The sequence below is a fragment of the Sminthopsis crassicaudata genome, chromosome 1, assembly GCF_048593235.1.
Source record: "Sminthopsis crassicaudata isolate SCR6 chromosome 1, ASM4859323v1, whole genome shotgun sequence".
Lineage (NCBI taxonomy): Eukaryota > Metazoa > Chordata > Mammalia > Dasyuromorphia > Dasyuridae > Sminthopsis > Sminthopsis crassicaudata.
Window position 1 is genome coordinate 388,306,681 of NC_133617.1, and position 21,184 is coordinate 388,327,864.

The window sequence follows — 21,184 nt, forward strand, 5'->3', positions numbered from 1 at the left end:
TATAACTAAAGACTACTTAAGAATTTCTGAAAATTCTATTCTTTGCTCCGTGATCATTTAGACATCATGAGCCTTATGTTCCAGTTGGGAATGCCACATGAACATCGTTGCGGTACGCTGTAAACTCCGTGAGTGCAGGTACCTGTTTTTTACTCCGTGTACTTGGCAGTGACTGGCATATAGCAGACACTTCATAAACATGCTTTTTGACCACCTTTTGAAACAGTGGGAAGAGATGGATTTAGTGTCAAGGGGCCAGGAAGATGTTGAATTAGCCAGCTAAGATTATAGCACTGTGTGGGACACCAGTCAGTCACTTTGTTTCCCTGTAAAAAGAGAAGCTGGACTTCCAGCTCCGAATCTAGTGCGACTGGATCGAATGGTGGGAGCTAGTGAACGAGTAAGTGGCGATCAAACTTTCCTGGGGTCACCAGTTCTCCAAACACACCCCTCCCCCCTCCCCCGCCTCCTCCAGGAAGGCTTCCAGGGCTTCACTTTTTAGGAAGTGCATGTCGCCCTGGCGCCAGGAGCAGCACTTTCTCGTAATTAAGTAGGGTGCGGGGTGGAGCTGGGGGGCCCCCTTCCCGCCCTCCACAGGTGTTCTGCACACGGGCTTGTCACTCACCCTAAATTCGATCGAGACCTGCGCCTGCGGACCTGGGAAGCGCAGGAGAGTTAGAGGGGGTCTCACACGAGGCCTCAGCGGCGGCCTCCCGCTTGAGGTTCCCGGAGCGTCCGGATCTTCGAATTCGTCCGAGTCGGAGTAGCTCTGAGCTGGAACGGGATCACTTTGCCGAGCCCTCTGCCCGGTGGTGACCGGTCTGTTCTTCCTGGCGGCTGCCGCCGAGGTCGAAGCAGACGCCGAAGTCGACGCCGACGCCGAAGTGGACGCCGCTCCGCTGGGAGTTACGCGAGCCCGATTCAGGAGCCGACGCCGACGTCGGCGCCGCCTCTCTATCCACGAAGCGGATCTCCGCGGGGAGAGCGCGCTCGAGCTCGAGCTGGGGCTCGGGCTCGGGCTCGGGCTCGGGCTCGGGCTCGAGCTCGGGCCCGCGCCCGCGTCCCCGTCCTCGCCCCCGCCGCCCTGTGCGGGTGCCAGCGAACCCGCTGAGGATGCCGGGAAGGATACGGCCTTAACCCTCTCGGAGTCGGGGCGCGTGAGGCTCATTCCCCACCAGAATCTCTCTCTCTTTCTTCTTTCCCTTGTCCCACGTTTCCGTGTGGGCGTCAGAAGAAGGCCTCGAAGCGGCCTCGGAGAAGGCGAAACGTCGCAGCCCCGTCTTAACGACAAAATCGTTCGAATCCGTAGAGCACCTCAGGAAGAATCGTACACGATCAGCTGCGACACCCAGGCCCACCTTAATCGGCTCTGACCGAGCAGAAGAAGGAGAGGTAAGACCCAGACGGGAGCTCGACCTGCAAGCGAACTGATCGCGAGCTCTCGACTCGCCGAATGGCCCTTTAACTAGCACGTAAGACGTAACCAATTGCGTCAACACCCTGCGCAGCGCTCTGTCTTCCCGCCCTGGCGCGCAACGTCATTTCTGGTCGCCGGAGAGTGCGGGAGGAGGAACGGGCAGCAGAGGCGCTGGACTTGAGAAGATGTAAGTGTGGAGAAGAATCCGGCCCCATCCGGGGCTCTGTCCGCCCCGCGCTTGCCTGGGGCCGGCCGCCATCCCCTGGAAGGTGGATGGCGGACATGGACCAGCGCCTCACGGGCGGAAGGAGTCCCGGATGGACCCGGCGGGATCGTGGTTTGAGGGAGAAAGCGGGCCCCGGCCTGGCCCTAGGGGGAGGAGCCAAAGGACGGAGGGAGGGGGCCCGAAGCCGGAGGGAAGGAAGCCGGGGATGCTGGGGCGGGGTGGCGGCCTGGCTGGAGGTCGTGGGGGACGCGGGGAGGGGTCGAGAGGCCCGAGACCAGGCAAGCTTGATAGCGAGAGGTCAGCAGTAATGCCGGAGGAGGAAGGGCCGGAGCAAACGGGTAATGTCGGGGGAGGGGGGAGCGGGGGCAGGGAGCTTGCCCCACCGAACCTGGCTCTTTCCCAGAACCTTTTGTGATTATTTCACGTGAAAATCGAGTTAGCTTAAGCTTCAGAACTTAAAAAAGAAAAATTGAAAATGAGCGTCTCTGAAGGCTTAGACTTTGAGAGGACAAACTGTAAGGTAGCCCTTTCAGGGAAGACGGAAGTCACTCAGCTTGGGTTTGAAGATTTTTTTACGTGACAGGAGTCTCCTGTGTCCTTTCATTTGGGCACCTGAATGTAAGCGAGATCAAATTTAGCGAAGGGTTTGTTAGGTGGGTGGTCACTATCTGCATAGAGCACTGGTCAGTCTAGTTCCACAGTCTCAAAGAGGGCAGAGGCCTTTCATTGCTGGCATTTGGGTGTGGGTTCTTCTAGAAACTGTCCAAGTGGAGGACGGATTTGCATTTGAAAAACTCCCAAATGTGGAGAAATGGCCCTTTTCCTAATTTGATGCGAATGGAAGCAAACCTGTTTACTCTTGTCATGTCCTCACACCTTACAGTTTGTCCTGCCAGCTGTTAAAATTGTTAAAACAGGACCCTCGATTCAGATGCCCTCCTGCCTTTTTCTCTCTAATCATATATCCAGAGCTGCTTGGCTCCGACTGCAAAGGTCAAGGGTTCTTCTCTACACTTTGGTGCAGGCTTCTGCTTTTGCCAGTCATTCCAGGGATGGCAAGTATAAAATTGGGCCCTGGACCAAGATAGTGTTTCGTTTCCCAGATAGAATACCCGGTCTATACAAGTGCCAGGTGTAGTCAGTGTACTTGCCCTAACTTAGATCGGGCTTCCGATTTTGAGAAATGGAGGTTGGGACAGGTGTATCAGTTCTATGTAAATAAATTCAATTACTGAATTTCACTTAAAACATGTGGCACCTAATTGTAAGAATTTTAAGATTCTTCAGTGAAGAGCACTTGGTCTAGAGCTGTCCTCAAAGCCAGGAAGAACTGCCTTCAAGCTCTGCATCTTGACTGACAGATGCTGACTTTCTGATCCTGGGCAAGTCATTTCTCCCTCAAGTGTTCTAGACAACTCTTTAAAATTAGAAGTTTCAAAGAAGATGCCAGCCTGCATTGGTAGTTTCCTCATCTGGTAGTTCTCTATGGAATAAAGTCATAGCGTCTTAAGATAGTATTTTTTTTTTTAATTTTTGTTAAAAGAGAGGGCTCCTTGGGAGTCTGGGGAAGGGATATATTCAGATATTAAATTAAAAACAAAGTATCCATTCACATATTTAAAGGGAAGAAAGGTAAGAAGATATGCATTTTAAGGGATAATTGTATTAGCTTTTAATGTAAACAGAAATTTTAAAGCTTTCATTAGGTTGATATTAAATGCTGTGATATCAATATTTCTTAACCTTGGAGTGGTAGTAGTATATTATAATAGGATTTTCTATGTTTAAAGTATAGCAATAAACTTAGCAAGAATCTAACCAAGAATAGATCTCCTGTAATCAAGAGAGCCCTGGTGGTTTGTGCTCTTGTCTTCTATATGATGACTAAATTGTATTCCAAAGGAGGGAGGGGGAGGTAAAGAAGCTTTTCACCTTCCCTTGGTGAAATGGAGCTTGCCACCTATGAAGGATATCTTCCTTTTCCTCTCACTCCCCTTCCTCCAAGTCTGCTTTGATAAGAAAATGCCAGGGTAAGGTGAAAACTCCTTTAGAGCCAAGAGAAAGCTTGTGTGAGATGGAATTATCCCTGTGATCAGCTTCTTCCTCAGCCTATTTGTTCTGCAGCATTCTGCTAGAACATTTATTGTATGTGGTGTTAAATCCATGGTCTTTCTCTCACCTCTTTATCCTATCTCCACACTGCTGATTTTTTTTTTTTTTTTTTTTTTTTTTTTTTTTACTGCAAAATAGATTTGTTGCCTTTGATTCTTTTTAAATCCTTTTATCTTGTTATTAGGCTGCTCTATGGAGTAAATTCGATTAGGGATCGGTTCTCAGAATCAAGGAGTTAGAAGTGAGAGCTCAGATAAGTGAGTACTTATCCAGTACTGCTTTGAACCACCTCAGAAGGGGAGAATGGATTTATCAGGAATGAAAAAGAAGAGCTTGCTAGGAGTCAAAGAAAATAATAAAAAGTCCAGCACTCGGTAATCCTTCCGTCAGCTTTTTCTAGTGCTAATTTTGGGGTAGCCATTGCTAGGGATCCCTCAGGAAGGGCAAAAGTTGGAATTGTTTGCTTGTTCTTAGTGAAAGCTTCCATAAACAACTGACCATTTTGCCCTGTAATTAACTGGGATCCCTGCAAGCTTTTGGATGCCCTGTCTTTTAAGCTGTGGCATATTGTTTCAAGTTGTGGTTGGAAGTGGCGTGATTCTCACAGACTTTTCCCCTCTCTAGGGCTCCCTCTCCACCAAACGTAAAGATAGAACAGATGACAAGTCAAAGGATCGGTCTAAAGATAAAGGGGCCACTAAAGAATCAAGTGAAAAGGATCGTGGAAGAGACAAAGCTCGTAAGAGGCGCAGTGCCTCCAGTGGTAGCAGCACCTCCAGGTGGGGATTGTTTTTTGTTTATTTTTTTTTATTTATTGCATGAGCTGGGGAGAACTGAATGCAGGCATAGTCAGATTACAGGGGTGATTTCTTGCCTGCAGCCTCTTCATATGACAGATAAACAGTGTTCTGGTTGTCTGTTGTCTCTTGGAAAAACTTTTAAATAAAGGGAGTTAAAAGAATTAGGGCTATTTTTCTTCCATGTTAGTGTGGCAAGGTGTGTGATTTCTCAGGCTACTTATTTTGATAAACATTGCTATTAATCAGTCTGTAATATAAATTCTATTAGACCTGTTCAATTTCTATATATGAGGGGAGAATTAAGTATAGTTCTCATTCTCCATACTAAGTACTAACCTTTAGATTTCTCTTTGGAACATGTGGTTGATTTCCTGTTATTGCTCAGGAGTTTGGCTCCACCTTAAATGTTTCTACTTAAATTTCTTCTTCATCAACCTAACTAATAGAGACATTTTGGTATTAGAAGTAATATTACTCCCTAAAGAGTAGTAAAATAAAACTGTGGACTTCTCTCTTTAAAAGAGCATTACCATTGAGCCTAAGATCTTCTAATTCCAATTTGAAAATTATTCTTTTCCCATTTCTATTCAGCCTGTGGCCTTTTTACTCCTCTCCACCTCATTACTCAGCAGGTCTCGATCCAGTTCCACTTCCAGCTCTGGCTCTAGTACTAGCACTGGCTCTAGTAGTGGTTCCAGCTCTTCTTCTGCATCTAGCCGGTCTGGAAGTTCTAGCACCTCCCGAAGTTCCAGTTCCAGCAGTTCCTCTGGATCTCCAAGTCCCTCTAGAAGAAGGCATGACAATAGGAGGCGGTCCCGTTCCAAGTGAGTGTTAGCCTAAATCTTCTCCTGTCTCTTCTGTTATAAATTGGTCGGTGATGTGGTGATTTGTAAGCTGATAAAAGTTACCAAGTTTTTTTCTTCTATTTTTTAAAATTTGAGTGTGGGTGAGATAGATAGATAGATAGATAGATAGATAGATAGATAGATAGATAGATAGATAGATATACATACATACACTTTTTTTTTTTTTTTACCATAGTCAGAATGTTTGAAGTAATATCAACTATTATTTAGCAGCCTAATAGGCTAGAAAGTGATCAGATTTTTTTAAAATCAATCATTCATTTATTAAATATCCACTATATCCCAGGCACTGTGATAACACTGGGAATACAAAAAGACAACACAATCCTAAGAGTGGTTGCCTTCATGATCTAAATAAAGGGGGAAAAGTCTGATGAGGATTTTATGGTGACTAGTTAACATTCAGTAAAATTGTACAATCTCTTTGGGATTACCAGAAATTACGTTATTATCTAGTGAAAAGGACTTCTTTTGAAAACATTATTTGCATTCTACTATACTATAAGAAATAAAGAGAGGGGATGTGTTTAGATGATTGTTTATGGAACAACTAACATGGGAATGTTTTGCATAATTTTGCGTTGTATAATTGTCACATTGCTTTCCTTCTTGATGGGTAGCGGAGGAGTTGGAGGGAGGAAGAGAATTTGGAACTCTTGTTTTTTTTTTTGTTTGTTTGTTTTGTGTTTTTTTTATATTAAAAATAAATAATTTATTTTTATATTATATATTATTTTATATAAAAAATAAAACACTAACTGTAAACTAAATTGGAACTGTCACCATGTGTTTTGAAATTCTGCATCATCTTAAAGATATAGGGAAACTGTAATAATTGTGTGACATAATTGAGAAGTTGATGGAATGTCTGGTATTTTTTGAATAAGATCAAAACCACCTAAAAGGGATGAAAAAGAACGGAAGAGACGAAGTCCTTCACCCAAACCCACCAAAGTACATATTGGAAGGCTTACTAGAAATGTGACAAAGGTAAGAAATTATTAAGTACCCACTTCATATTCTTGTCTCTCTGCAAAGTTTACATTAGAGCTAGTATATCCTGGTTATTTCCATTGGTGAGTCACAGGACAACTTTTGGATTTAGAAGGTAGGGGGAGAGATAGTGCTCTCAGTGAAGTAAACCATGATTGATTAGTCTCACATATGATAGATTGTTAAGTAATTCAGGACATTCTTTATTCAGAAACTAAGGATTTCCAAACTAATGAACTTTTTGAACCTTTAATGAACCTTATAATCTTTTTTAAGAAGGAACTTTTGTTTATTTTCATTTCCAGCCTTTCTCCTGTTCTTCTAAAAGTCCTATTTGGAGTATAGTTTTTTCAATTAAATTAATTTGTTTTAGAATGTTTACAAATAGACCCTTTATTGGGCTTCTTTTAAATATAAACAATTAGAGGAAGTATAAACAATTTTTAAAATTTAGATTGATCCCCTTGGTAATTATTGAACCATAAACAGAACCAGAGAGCTGTGAATAACTTCTATCCCAAGGGACCTTAAACTTTTGTTAAAAACAAGTTATTGAACACTGTGTTAAAACCCGATTTTAATGCCATACTTGATGAAACATTCTAAATGGATATGAAATCTTAATATTAAAAATCATACTGTATTGTCAAAAATTAGAAGAGAAAGAAAACATCTCTCTCCCAGTTATGGGTAAGAGATACCTTCTTACAAGAGAGAAATAATAATCACAAAAGGCAAAATAGATACCTTTGATTACATGAAACTGAAAAGCTTCTACACAGGTGATATTAATGAACCTAGGATAAAAAAGGATCAGGTGGGAAGGGAAATCTATCAAGTTTCTTTGATTAAAAATTTGGTATCTTAAGATATAAAAACAAATATAAGATTAATAGCCACCATCCAAGAGATAAATGACCAAAGGATATGAAGTTTTCAAAAGAAAAACTGCACAGTATTCACAACCACATTTTTTAAAAGATACTTGATCTTTAATAGAGAAATGAAAATCAATATAACTCTTGTTTCACCTCACCCCCTGCATATTGGTAAAACATGATAAAAATGGCAGTAGTCAGTGTTATTATAAACATTGATAGAGCAGTGAGATGTCTGTATAACCATTTTGGAATTATGCAGATAAAATGACTAAATGTTGGTACCCTTATGACTAGAGATTTCATTACTAAATGTAGATCTCTAGGAAGCCTTTGATAAAAAAAGTTCCCACATATCAAATATTTGTAGCAACTTTTTTTGTGATAGCTAAGAATTAGAAACAAAGTAGAAGCCTATCAGTTAGGGAGTAGGCTAAACAAATTGTGCTTTGTTGATGCAATTATTAATACTGTGCTATAAGAAAAGAAATATGAGCACACAAAAGTATGGAAAGATGGATATGAGCTGATTCAGAGTGCTGAGACAGAGCCAAGAAAGTAATATATACAAAGCCAATGTAAACAGAAAAAACACCACACTAAAAAATCAAAAATGACGGTCTCAAAATTAGAACAGTCAAATGGGACTTGAATGAAGAACTATGAAAGGACACTCCCAACTTGCCCCTTCTTGGAGGTAGTAAATCCATAAGTATTACATACAGTGTGTCTTCCAACTTTTTCAATGTATCATTCAGTTACAATGATTATTTTTTTCCTTCCATGCTGTTGTACAGCATGATTCTCTAAGAGAGAGATGGAGGGATAACTATGGTAGTAGAAGAAATTAATGAAAACGTAAGACATTCTATCCACACTTATAGTTTTACAAATGAGAAAACTGAGTATCAGAAATTAAATGGCTTGCTTGAGTAAATGACAGAACTGGGATTTGAATCTAGAACCTCTTTTCCAACCTAGTGCCTTTCCCATGGCATCATGCTGCCCTTTGGCATGTCACCAAATAACAGTCATGGCATTTTAAACCTGGTAAATTACTCCTCCCTCCAAGGACCTACTCCCTTATTTGAAGGATGGAACTGAGTTATCTCTATGTCAGTTATAAAAGTATGACTGGATCTATTCTAGACTTTTGCTTTTAAGAATGATAACACTTGGGGCAGCTAGGTGGCTCAGTGGATAGAGCACCAGCCTTGAATTCAGGAGGACCCGAGTTCAAATCTGGTCTCAGACACTTAACACTTCCTAGCTGTGTGACCCTGGGCAAATCACTTAACCCCAGCCTCAGGAAGAAAAAAAAAAAAAAAAAAAAAGAATTATAACATTTTCAAACCCCTGGTAAAATACCAGGTGATTCCCCTGTAGATAGGAAACATTCACATGAGAATTTGATGGGAATTGCAGAAAGCATCTGCACTGCCTTTGTAATAGTTATCTATGTGTGTATCTCTTGTATTTCTATGTGATGTCTCCTAGGATCACATCATGGAAATATTTTCCACTTATGGGAAAATTAAAATGATTGATATGCCTGTAGAAAGGATGCATCCTCATTTATCTAAAGGCTATGCATATGTGGAGTTTGAAAACCCAGATGAGGCTGAGAAGGCATTGAAGCACATGGATGGAGGTAAGTCTTTAGGCTAGGGAATAGGCTTTAATTTGCTTCTAGCTTCTCATTTTTGCCTCCCTGGAAAAGATCATAATAAAACATGACTCCTCTATCACCTCTTTACTCCAGACTCTTCTCTCACTTCAGGAAGCTCTAATGGTCCTGCTTTCACAGCACTACCATCTTACCTTTTCTTGTATTTACTGACAGCTAGCAATAATTTACTCTCTTATAGTTTCTAAAGTGTCCCTAATAGTATTTTGTTCTCACAGTCCTAGGAGGAAGATAATATTTTATTTAAAAGGGAGCTAAGACAGGCAGAGATTCAATGATGCTTCTGCCCAGTCATGTAGCTAGTAAGTGTTTGGGGTCAGATTTAAACTTGAGTCTTTCCTGACTCCAGGTCTGCTGTCCTGATTCAGCCCCAAGTTACTTATGAGCAAGTTGATCCAACTGCCCCCTCTTAGCTCTTCCTCCAGCTCTCCCCTTGAATTAGTCTTGTATATTGTATTCTGAGCAGTCTGCCCCTTACATTTCTCTTCAAACTTTCTGGTGTTCTCTTCAACATGCTCCAGCTGGCATCCACTTTGTCTGCCCTACCTGGGTATACATAGTTCACTGCTCTTAGCCTTTACTCCTCCCTTCATTCCCCTTACTTAAAATCATTTAGTCAACCTGTCTACACGAAGTAAATTTGTTTTTGTAATCCTTCCTATCCTATGGATTGCAGACAGGGATCATATGTGACCTTGTTTGTCCACCTCTCCTCATCCTTTCCAGATCCTTATTGTTCAGGGTTTGCTGAAGGCACCTAAAATGGCTGGAGGAAACCTGGGAAACACCTCCAAACAAGATTATATTGTCCACTCAGGTCTGATTATTTTTCCACATGAAACAACTTTTGCACACTGAGAAGGAAGACTTCCTTCCAGAACTTGGAGTACAGCCAAATACATCTTGGCTACTTTTGTTAAATAAAATGAACTGTTTCATTCAGCTAGAAATAGGAATATCAAGTTCTGGGATAATGCTAATAGCCAGTGCAGTTTCTAGAGTACAGCCCCAGAGGATAAAGCAGATAAAAGCATAAAGCAATATCTTTATTATTAAGAGGCTATGTTCTAACAATACATCTTATTGACAGAAATCTAACCTAAAAGTCAAAAATTTTGGAAATAGCATGGGAGGCCCAGGGATATATTCTAGAACCAAGAGGGTACATAGGAAAGGAGGCAGGGCTACCATACAAGATGGGGAGGTACACGAAGCATCTTTTTCCAGGGCCTTATGTAGCCCAGCAATATAGAAAGCTATTTAGTCCAATTCCTTTATTTTACACTTGAAACAAGGTCCAAGGAACAGGAATTTACTTAGCCCAAATCTTATGGCAAATTAGCAGAAGAGCTGGGTGTCTTCTAAGTTCTTTTTCTTTCTAGTAAATTTGCTGCCTTTTTGGGACTTCATTCTGGATTTACAGAAGCATGCCTTCTTTTATTGTGGTGAAGAACCACCACAGGGAAACTGAAAAAGGGAGAGAGGAAGAAGAGAAAGCCTACTGATTTCCTTCTCTGCTTCTGGTTTAGGAACTTTTGCCCTTGGTATTCTCTGAATCTAAGCCCTAGTTTTATATTAATTGAATTGTGAGGGGAAAAAAATTTTTAATTTTCTTATTTTGTTAGAATATCATCATCTTGATCTGAGAATTTGTTTGGAAAGTCCAAAGTAGTTCAAAGCCATACCCCATTTGTTCAAGTAAAATGGGTGATGATTTCATAGTTGCTACTATGATATTTTTGTCATTCTGGAGCTATTTCTTTAAAAAGTTGCTATGCTAGTTATATATTGTCATTGGGCTGGCAGATGGAGATCCAGTGAGGTCTCTAACCTGGATGTAAGCAAAAATTGGGGGGGGGGTTGTTTCTTCCACCTGAAGCCTATAGATCTACAGGTCCTGAAACAAGGATTTAAAAGCAGAGATTGCTTTGTTATTTCAATCTATCCAAGTCTTTGTGACCTGTCTTTGGCTCATTTTAAAGATGAGGAAATTGAGGTAAACTAGGTCAAATGATTTGCCCAGGGTCACATAACTAGTAAATGTCTGAAGCTGGATTCAAACTCAGTTTTTCCTAACTGCAGGCTTAGTGTGGTATTCATTGTGCCACCTAGCTGCCCTAACAGCAGAGAAGATCTCTGTAACTTGTCTTTGGTTTCGTTCTCTGATTTAGTATGGATCCTTTCTTAACAGGACAGATTGATGGTCAGGAGATAACAGCCACTGCAGTGCTGGCCCCCTGGCCCAGGCCCCCACCCAGACGATTTAGCCCACCCAGAAGGATGTTGCCACCACCCCCAATGTGGCGTAGATCACCGCCACGAATGAGGAGAAGGTAAACGTTTTCATGAATCTCTGGTCCTTATGTGTTGGCCTGTCTTCGGGGCATGATTTCTAGATTCTCTACTATCTTAATTGTCCTTTTCTGGATGCTCTATAGATCCTCAATAGATTTCTTAAAAATATATCATCCATAAGTGCACGTAATACTACAAATGTGACCTAACAAAGGCAGGTTACCATATTGTTATGGTATATATACATACCTAGTACTAAGAATCTTGCTTTTTATCTTGCTTAACAGGTCTTGTCTTTGGGGCCCACTGAGTATTTGCTAGGAGAGAATTCAAAGGTTTAAGCACAAGATTTTGTTTTTTAAAATAATGGTGGTTCCTCACAAAACAAAAATTAATAGGGACAGCTATTCGAAGATAAAAGGGAAGGAGTAAATAAAGGATTAAGAGAAAAGTAGTGGAGGCAGAGCTAACCTTTGTGTATCTTCAGAAAGATCTGGCCTTAAAGAAAAAAATTATTTCCTTCATTGGCTCAAGCTTGAGAGATAAGAGTTAAAGTCCCATGTAAGAAGCCATATAGCAGTTTTATATCCTTGAACACCCTTTTTCAAGTTTGGTCTAATGCAGTTTTCTCCTTCCAATAGGTCCCGATCTCCTAGGCGCAGATCTCCTGTCCGCCGACGATCACGCTCCCCAGGCCGTCGGCGCCACCGCAGCCGCTCTAGCTCCAATTCTTCCCGATAAAGCAGGGCAGCTCTCACTTTGTAACTTAAATTTGATTCAATACAAACAATATTGGAACATTTGTACTGAGGGTAGGGGAGAGAAAAAATGGGAACCAAGCACTGACTAGCAAAGGTTTAATGCATTGGATGTCTCCCTGTCCTTGAAAGCTTCTGGACAACAAATTTAATTCATTTCTCAGGGCTGATTTTGGCTCACAGGAATATTGAAGGTTCTGAATTGCAATCTAAATACCTTTTTTTCTGGCCCAAACAGAACGCTCAGCTGTTAACTTCTGAGAAAATCAGGAAAATAGCAGAGCCAGATCAAGCAAAGAAAAGATCAAGATGCTGAAGCCCTGCCCACCCCAAAGTGGCAGTGTTTTGTGTGTGTGTGTGTTTTTTCCCCCCTCCTCCCTAAGTAAATTTTTGGCAAATATGAAGACTTGATGCTTGCTTTTTGGCCAGGCTGATGTCCACTTTATCTCCTGCTAAAGCGAGGCCAACAATCAGTCTGCTGCTTTGAAATTTTTTTTCTCCTGATTTTGAGGTCCAGAAGACCCTGGGAAGTATAGATTTTTTTTCATTTCACTCCTTACTCATTGCTGTAAGTGGTTCTTTACACACACCAGTGACCACCTCTCTCAAAAATTGGTAAACAGATTATAGGCCAACCCACTGGTGCTGCCTCATCAAGGAGCCAGCCCTTTGAGGCTGTGGCCTCTTGAAAAACTAACAGGTTAATTTTGCAAAATGTAAATTGCATTCTTGGCTTTTATTGTACAGTCAATACTAGAAAATTTCTGTGTTGAGTTTTGTATCTTTGTAGTATTTTAGATAATGTTGTGTTTGTACTTTTGTTGTGTAGAATGGAATAAAATCGTATTGAATAAACCTCAAGGGTTGAAATATGATGGTTTCGTTGATTCTTTACAGGCCTTTTGGGTCACTTTTTTGTCATGGTCTATTCTAAAATAAACCCACAAAAGGATCATAGTCATAGTATACTTGATGTGCTGGTGCCTAGTATACCTTTTGGTTAGAAATTTTAAGATCTCAGAGCAGCTTTTGTAGTAAGAGCTCAGAATTCTCTGTAGCTCCAGGTTAGAGTTTTTGTTCTCCTTTGTTTTTGACAAAATAGGCAACTACTGTAAAACAGGCCTTTGTGTTGCTTTTGCCTCCCCTCAAATGGACCCGACTTTATTCCAAAATGCCCTCAAACAGTAATTGAGTGGTGCCCCAGGGAAAATCACTGGATTTGAAATTGGAAGCTATATTCCTTCCAATCAGAGATCCTCTGGTACAATAATTTGCTGAATAAAATATGAATGGACTGGGCTCAGTGACCAAGTGGGACTTGGCCTGGGACCTAATGTTGGCCAATAAATTTTGAGTTTAAATCATAATCCTAGCCAGAAGCTCTTAAGACATCTTTTGAGGTTTCCATAATCAAAATTTACATTTCTTTGGGCAGATAACCAGTAAATAAAGGTATGATTCTTATATGAACAGACGGAAAGGAAAGGAAAAAAGAAAAGAGCTGTGGTTGCTTAACTGGCCAGTTCCAGTTAGGTTCTCAGTGTGGGGCAGCTTCTGCTCACAGAAGTTTGTCCTTCATTTGAAGAGGACCATGGTACCAAGGAGGAGATGCCAGGATATGCAAGTGAATTGGATTTAAGTGAGGGAGACCTGTGCTGGGCCTGGAGTCAGGAGGATCCGACTTCAGACATGATCTAAAAACTAAGAATATAAAGAAAGGCAAAAAACAGCTCCTAACCTCAAGTAGCTCATACTCTTGAGAGAAGATAACATGTATACTGTAAGATATATACAGAGTAGATGGGAAAGCATCCGTGGTGGGAAAACCAGAAAAAGTCTACAGAAAGTTGTAGCGAGCTGTCGTCTCTAGAAGCTGCCGGATCACTCTCTGGGAAGAGATCTGCTGTGTCTTCTACTCAAATCTCTCCGACAGATTCTTCTTCCTGTAACGAACCGTTGTCTCCAGGCAGTTGCTGTTAACTCTTGTCCAGAGAAGTGACTTCCCTTCCTGCAGGGAGCCCCGTCAAGCCTGATGCAATGCAGAGTCTTCTTCTATCTCTGGGAGTCCTCTCTTTTATTCTCCCAGAGAATGGGCGTGGGATAATGCAAGGGCTTCTGGGAAGAACCACCTCAGCCAATGAGCCTGCTCCTTCCATTAAGTCAACCTGAGTTCTCACCTTGTAATTGTCCAACCTGAATTCTCACCTTGTCACTATCCAGACAACCCGAGTTCTCACTTAGTAATCCTAACAGAAAGTGAAATTGGAGCTAAAAACCAATAGGTGAGAAGGAAGAATTTTTCTAGTATGGGAAAAGCCATTGAAAAGACACAAAGAATAATAAATCAGCCAATATAGCTGGATTGTAGATTCCAGCTTCCAAGTAGGGAAGGAAGTATAAAAAGTATACAAGAGAGGAATTTGGCTGAGAGGATTAGCCAAACAGGATTGTAGACTTTATCCTAGAGGAAATGAGGAACCATGGGAATTTATTGAGTTAATCCGTAGGAGTGATGTCAGATGGTGAATTAGGAAAATTACTTTGGCAGCTGAGTCGAGATGAATGGGAATGGGGAGAAGCTTGAGGCTGAGAGATCAATTTTAAAAAGGTTCTTGAAATAATTAAGTTAAAGGACAAGAGCCTGAACTAGTATGGTGGCTGCAGAGAGGAAGGACAATTACAAGAGACGTGAAGGTAGAATCCACCTTAGCAACAGATTGGATATGTGAAATGAGAGGAGTCAAGGTCGACACCTTTTATAGGTATATAAAATTAGGTAACTTCTAAATTCCTCTAGCTTTAAGTCTGATCCTTGGAAAAAGGAAAAATCAATAGTTTATAAAGCACTTTGTAAGGCAGCTAATGCAAGTAACAGCATTTTACTAAGAAACAGGCTTAGAAAGGTTTACTGACTTGTTCTAATTTGCATAGCTAAATTAGGGGACTTGGGGCTTGAAACCTGTTCTGGTGATTCTTTTTTTTTTTCTCCTGAGGCTGGGGTTAAATGACTTGCCCAGAGTCACACAGCTAGGAAGTGTTAAGTGTCTGAGACCACATTTGAACTCGGGTCCTCCTGAATTCAGGGCTGGTGTCCTATCCACTGTGCCACCTAGCTGCCCCCATGTTCTGGTGATTCTTAAGTACTGGACTTATTATATTACTCAGGCTGATCATCTTCCATCTGCTGTGTTGAACCTTTTTTCTATAGGAGCTGAGTCTTTTTTGTCCTTAGTGTCTTAATATATCATATTATATAGCTAGTATATTCCAAGACCAATTCACTAACTGCCACAGTTCATCCCTTAATAAACACATTACCTTCAAATTGATCATCTCATTCTATTCAGTTTGTCACATGTATCAACAAGTTTGTTCTTTGCAGAAAGACTTAGAAAATAATTTTGTGACATTTCCTAGCTGTGTGACCCTGGGCAAGTCACTTAACCCTAATTGCCTCAGGGGAAAAAATTGTTTATGGTACATTTTTCAAAAGCTCTTTTGAGTTACTAAAATGTACATAACCTTTGACGCAGCTTAACATAATAGTTCTTTGCATGATAGATGATCTCACACACTGGCAAATTGTATTGCTTTGACTAGCACTAGGTGTTCATTGAGGGAGTTCCCCCTGTTTTTCAGGGACTTGAGAGGCAGAAGCAATTAATCCATCATATCTCTTGACATGCTAACTATTCCTATTTCTTGTAACTACTAAGTGAACCTAGCCAGGTACTACCATACTACCTCTTGAGTCTGTACCCGCTGTGAGATAATGAACTTGAGACTTACCATATGACATAGAAGCGCCTGCATTGTCCATACATGGACTTGCAGTGGAAAGTGCTAAAGAATGAGCTTATGTCGTGGATCAGCCCACTTATATAAAGTACTGCTGTTATCCCTCCATGTTACTCCTCAGAAGGGGGACTGAGGGAGGAGGGCATCCACAAGTGTTTTCCTCACTCTGAAATTAAACTACTTTAATACCTGACACACCAGTCTCTGGTCAATTCTGTTCAGCTCTAGCCACTCTTAGGTTAAAGGCTAGATTCCATACAGTTGCCACTCCCCACAACCTTTATTCCAGTTTTTGATTCAACCAATCTTAAATTATCCTTAGTTCTTTTTTCCAAATATATACAAAGATAATTTTCAACATTCACCTTTGCAAAATCTTATGTTCCAAATTTTTCTCCCTCTCTTCTCCCCAAGAGAGCAAGCAATCTGTTGTTACAGGTTAAAAATGTATAATTCTCTTAAACATTTCCATATTAATTGTGCTATGCAAGAAAAAATAAAATCAAAAAGAGAAAAAAAAACACAAAGAAGAAAAAAAGAAAAAAAAGCAACAACAAAGGTGAAAATACTATGTGCTTTGATCCATATTCAGTGTGCAGAATTCTTTCTGTATGCAGATGGTACTTTCTTTACATCACAAATCTATTGAAATTGCCTTAAATCACTACATTGTTTTAAAGATCCAAGTCCATCACAGTTGGTTATCATATAATCTTGTTACTGTGTACAATGTTCTCTTGATTTTGCTCACTTCACTCAGCATCAGTTCATGTTAAGTCTTCCCAGGCTTTTCTGAAATCAGCCTATTCATCATTTCTTATAGAACAATAATATTCTACAACATTCATATACCATAACTTATTCAATCATTCCCCAACTGATGGGCATCCACTCCATTTCCCTACAAATATTTTTGCACATTTGGGTTCTTTTCCTTCTTTTGTAATCTCTTTGTGATGCAGACCTAGTAGAGACAAGGATATGCACAGTTTGATAGCCCTTTGGGCAGAGTTACATATTGCTCTCCAGAATGGCTGGATCATTTCACAACTCCACCAACAATACATTAGTTTTCCCTACATCCCTCCAATATTTATCATCTTTTCCTGTCAGCCAATCTGAGAGGTGTGAAGTGGTACCTCAGAGTTGTCACAATTTGTATTTCTCTAATCAATAGTGATTTGGAGCATTTTTTTTTCATATGACTAGAAATGGCTTTAATTTTTTCATTTGTTCATATCCTTTGATCATTTATTAATTGGGGAATGGCTTCTCTGCAAATAACTTAAAGTGGCAACATATAGATTTGTCATATATATTTTCCAATCTTAAAATAATTTATTGTTCCATGTTTGATTTTAACTGTTGCTTCTAGGCCAGCAAACAAGTTGGTCAGGAAACAAGATGATCTGGTACTCCCATCTCTTTGAGGACTTGCAACATTTTGTTAGGATCCACATTATCAAAGGCTTTAGTGTAGTCAACAAAGCAGAAATAGATGTTTTGTTTTGTTTTTTCTAGAACTCCTTTGTTTTCTCCATAATCTATTATATGTTGATAATTTGGTCTCTAGTTCCTTTGCCTCTTTGAAAACCAGTTTGCTCAAATTACAAAACACTTGCCACAAAAATAAAGTCAGATTTAAGTAATTGGAAAGACATTCAGAGCTCTTGGATAGGCCGAGGGAATATAATTAAGATGACAATACTCCCTAAACTAATCTATTTATTTAGTGCTATACCAATCAGACTCCCAAGAAACTATTTTAATGACCTAGAAAAAATAACAACAAAATTCATAAGGAAGAACAAAAGGTCAAGAATTTCAAGGGAATTAATGAAAAAAAAAGTCAGATGAAGGTGGCCTAGCTGTACCTGATCTAAAGCTATATAGCTTTATAAAGCAGCAGTCACCAAAACCATTTGGTATTGGCTAAGAAATAGACTAGTTGATCAGTGCAAGAGGTTAGGTTCACAGGACAAAATAGTGTACAACTATAGCAATCTAGTGTTTGACAAACCCAAAGATACCAACTTTTGGGATAAGAATTCATTATTTGAAAAAAACTGTTGGGAAAATTGGAAATTAGTATGGCAGAAACTAGGCATGGACCCACACTTAACACCATATGTCAAGATAAGATCAAGATGGGTCCATGATTTAGGCATAAAGAATGAGATAATAAATAAATTAGAGGAACATGGGATAGTTGACCTCTCAGACTTGTGGAGGAGGAAGGAATTTATGACCAAAGGAGAACTAGAGATCATTATTGATCACAAAATAGAAGATTTTGATTATATCAAATTAAAAAGCTTTTATACAAACAAAACTAATGCAAACAAGATTAGAAGGGAAGTAACAAATTGGGAAAACATTTTTACAGTTAAAGGTTCTGATAAAGGGCTCATTTCCAAAATATATAGAGAACTGACCCTAATTTATAAGAAATCAAACCATTCTCCAATTGATAAATGGTCAAAGGATATGAACAGACAATTTTCAAATGATGAAATTGAAACTATATCCACGCATATGAAAGAGTGTTCCAAATCACTATTGATCAGAGAAACGCAAATTAAGACAACTGAGATATCATTATACACCTGTCAGATTGGCTAAGATGACAGGAACAAATAATGATGAATGTTGGAGGGGATGCAGGAAAACTGGGACACTGATACATTGTTGATGGAATTGTGAAAGAATCCAGCCATTCTGGAGAGCAATTTGGAATTATGCCCAAAAAGTTATCAAACTGTGCATACCCTTTGATCCAGCAGGGCTACTACTGGGCTTATATCCCAAGGAAATACTAAAGAAGGGAAAGGGATCTGTATGTGCCAAAATGTTCGTGGCAGCCCTTTTTGTAGTGGCTAGAAACTGGAAAATGAATGGATGCCCATCACTTGGAGAATGGTTGGGTAAATTATGGTATATGAAGGCTATGGAATATTATTGCTCTGTAAGAAATGACCAACAGGATGAATACAGAGAGGCTTGGAGAGACTTACATCAACTGATGCTGAGTGAAACAAGCAGAACCAGAAGATCATTATACACTTCAACAACAATACTGTATGAGGATATATTCTGATTGAAGTGGATATCTTTAACATAGAGAAGATCCAACTCACTTCCAGTTGATCAATGATGGACAGAAATAGCTACACCCAGAGAAGGAACACTGGGAAATGAGTGTAAAATGTTTGCACTATTGTCTTTTACCCAGGTTACTTATACCTTCAGAATTCAATTCTTACCATGCAACAAGAAATTTGGTTTTACACACATATATTGAATCTAGGATATACTGTAATGTGTTACATCTGTCATCTAGGGGAAGGAGTAGAGGGAGGGTGGGGAAAATTTGGAAAAGTGAATACAAGGGATAATGTTGTAAAAATAAATTACCCATGCATATGTACTGTCAAAAAAATTATAATTATAAAATTAATTTAAAAAAAAGAAAATTGCAAAGAGAATAAAAAAAAAAGAAAGAAAAAAAAAGAAAGAAAACCAGTTTGCTCTTCTGGAAATTCTCAATTCACATATTGCTCAAATCTAGCTTAAGGAATCTTAAGCATAACTTTGTTGGTATGTGAAATGAGCACAATTGTTCAGTAATTTGAACCTTCCTTGGCATTGCCCTTCTTTAGAATTAATTGATCTTTCCAGTTCAGTGTCCACTGTTGCACATTCCAAATTTTCTGGCACAGTGAATGCTTTTGTTCTCAAAGAGGACCAATGGCATCAAAGGATGCAGTCTTGACTTGTGCATGGATTGGACTTAAGGGAGGAAAAGCTGTGCAGTTCAGTCATATTGACTGAAGCATTGTAACAATATCTTTTAGAGTTTAAATAACTCAACTGAAATTCTGTCTACACTAACCTTATTGCTAGTAATGCTAGGGCCCAGTTGGCTTCATTCTTTAGTCTTAAAACCAATAACCACAAGTACCTTGCATTTTTCTTGTATAGTCCCTTTGTTCTTGTTAACTCTTTTTTTTCCTGCTTGTTAAATCCCTACCATTTTTGTCTTTTATCATGCCCATTTTTACAAGAACCTTTTCCTTGACATTAAGGGAAATGATTATTAATATCTTGGGAAAATTCAGAGGTCTCCTCTTTTCCAAATTATTAATTTTTTAAAGTTTAGTTTTCTTGAAAACAACTGATAAGATTGCTTTAACTCTTCAGATCTGAGTCAAACACCCAACCTTACAACTAAGAGGGAAATCCATTGCGTTATACTCAAACTTGAATGAAAACAGATCCTTTTTTCTAGATAGCCCAAGGCTGGAAATGATCTGGCATAGAGATATTTTCCCTGTCCAAGAGTAATATAATGATGGGTTGACATCAGTTACTCATCGGAAGAGTATATAATATTTGAAACTCTGCCATGATTGTGTGTCATAACTTTCCTTTTATTAATCTGCTGGCCTTATTTCTAAAATAATTTAAAAAATCCAGAAACTCTGTCTGTAAAATGTTTTTAAATGTTACAATATATTTAATTTTCAAAGAAATCTGTCTTTCCCATTCTATTTTCTTTTCTTTTCTTTTCTTTTTTTTTTGCATTGCTTATTTCAGAAAATCTTATTTCTCCTTGTTATTCTCTGGAATTGTACATTCAGTTGGGTATATCCATTTTCCCTTTCTTTCTTTCCTCAGCTATTTGTAAAGCCTCATCAGACAGCCATTTTGCTTTCTTGCTTTTCTTTTTCTTTAGAAAAAATTTTTTGCTGCTTTCTGTATAACTTTATGAATCTTTGACCATGGTTTTTCAGACACTCTATCCACCAGGTCAAATTCTTTAAATCTATTAATTACTTCCACTTCATATTCATAAGGGATGTTATTTAGATAATGGAAAGTTTTGCCATTTCCTTCTTCAAACCTGCACATCATAGTTTCATTCCCATTCATGGGAAGACTTAATATAGTTTCATTCACAGGTTAGAAGTGAAAACTTCAGACTCAAATACTTGGAGTGAGTGAAGGTAGGCTAGAGAGAAGTGACATACGTTTAGGAGAGCACACATGCAGTTTACAGAAGCCAAAATTAGCCATAATTTTCTGTAATCCGACCCTAACTCCAACTCCTCCTCCTCAGGGTTTCCATTAGAGAAGATCCTTCCAAAATACAACATTTCATGATACTCCCTCTACGTACCTTGACATGTTTCCATGTCCCCCCTCCCTTTGCCACATCATCATATGTTCAAAAATGGAGGGTGTCTCCTCCGTAAGGAAGAAATTAATATATATCAGGATTATTAAGCATGTTTAATTAAAATTTAGCTTGCCCCGGGCATAAACTCAGGTTATTTGCATTAAAAAAAATGCAC

The 21,184-nt window shown here is 39.5% G+C and overlaps 1 protein-coding gene across 1 annotated transcript; it reads left to right on the plus strand.

The window, feature by feature from the left end:
- Positions 1–1,478: 1,478 nt before the first annotated feature.
- RNPS1 (RNA binding protein with serine rich domain 1) lies at positions 1,479–12,902 on the plus strand. Its single transcript, XM_074279503.1, is given in 9 exon segments — positions 1,479–1,604; positions 3,940–4,129; positions 4,380–4,390; positions 4,393–4,534; positions 5,185–5,379; positions 6,309–6,411; positions 8,790–8,943; positions 11,171–11,312; positions 11,916–12,902. Coding segments are annotated over 8 exon segments (918 nt in total). The 5' UTR covers positions 1,479–1,604; positions 3,940–4,058; the 3' UTR covers positions 12,016–12,902.
- Positions 12,903–21,184: the final 8,282 nt, after the last annotated feature.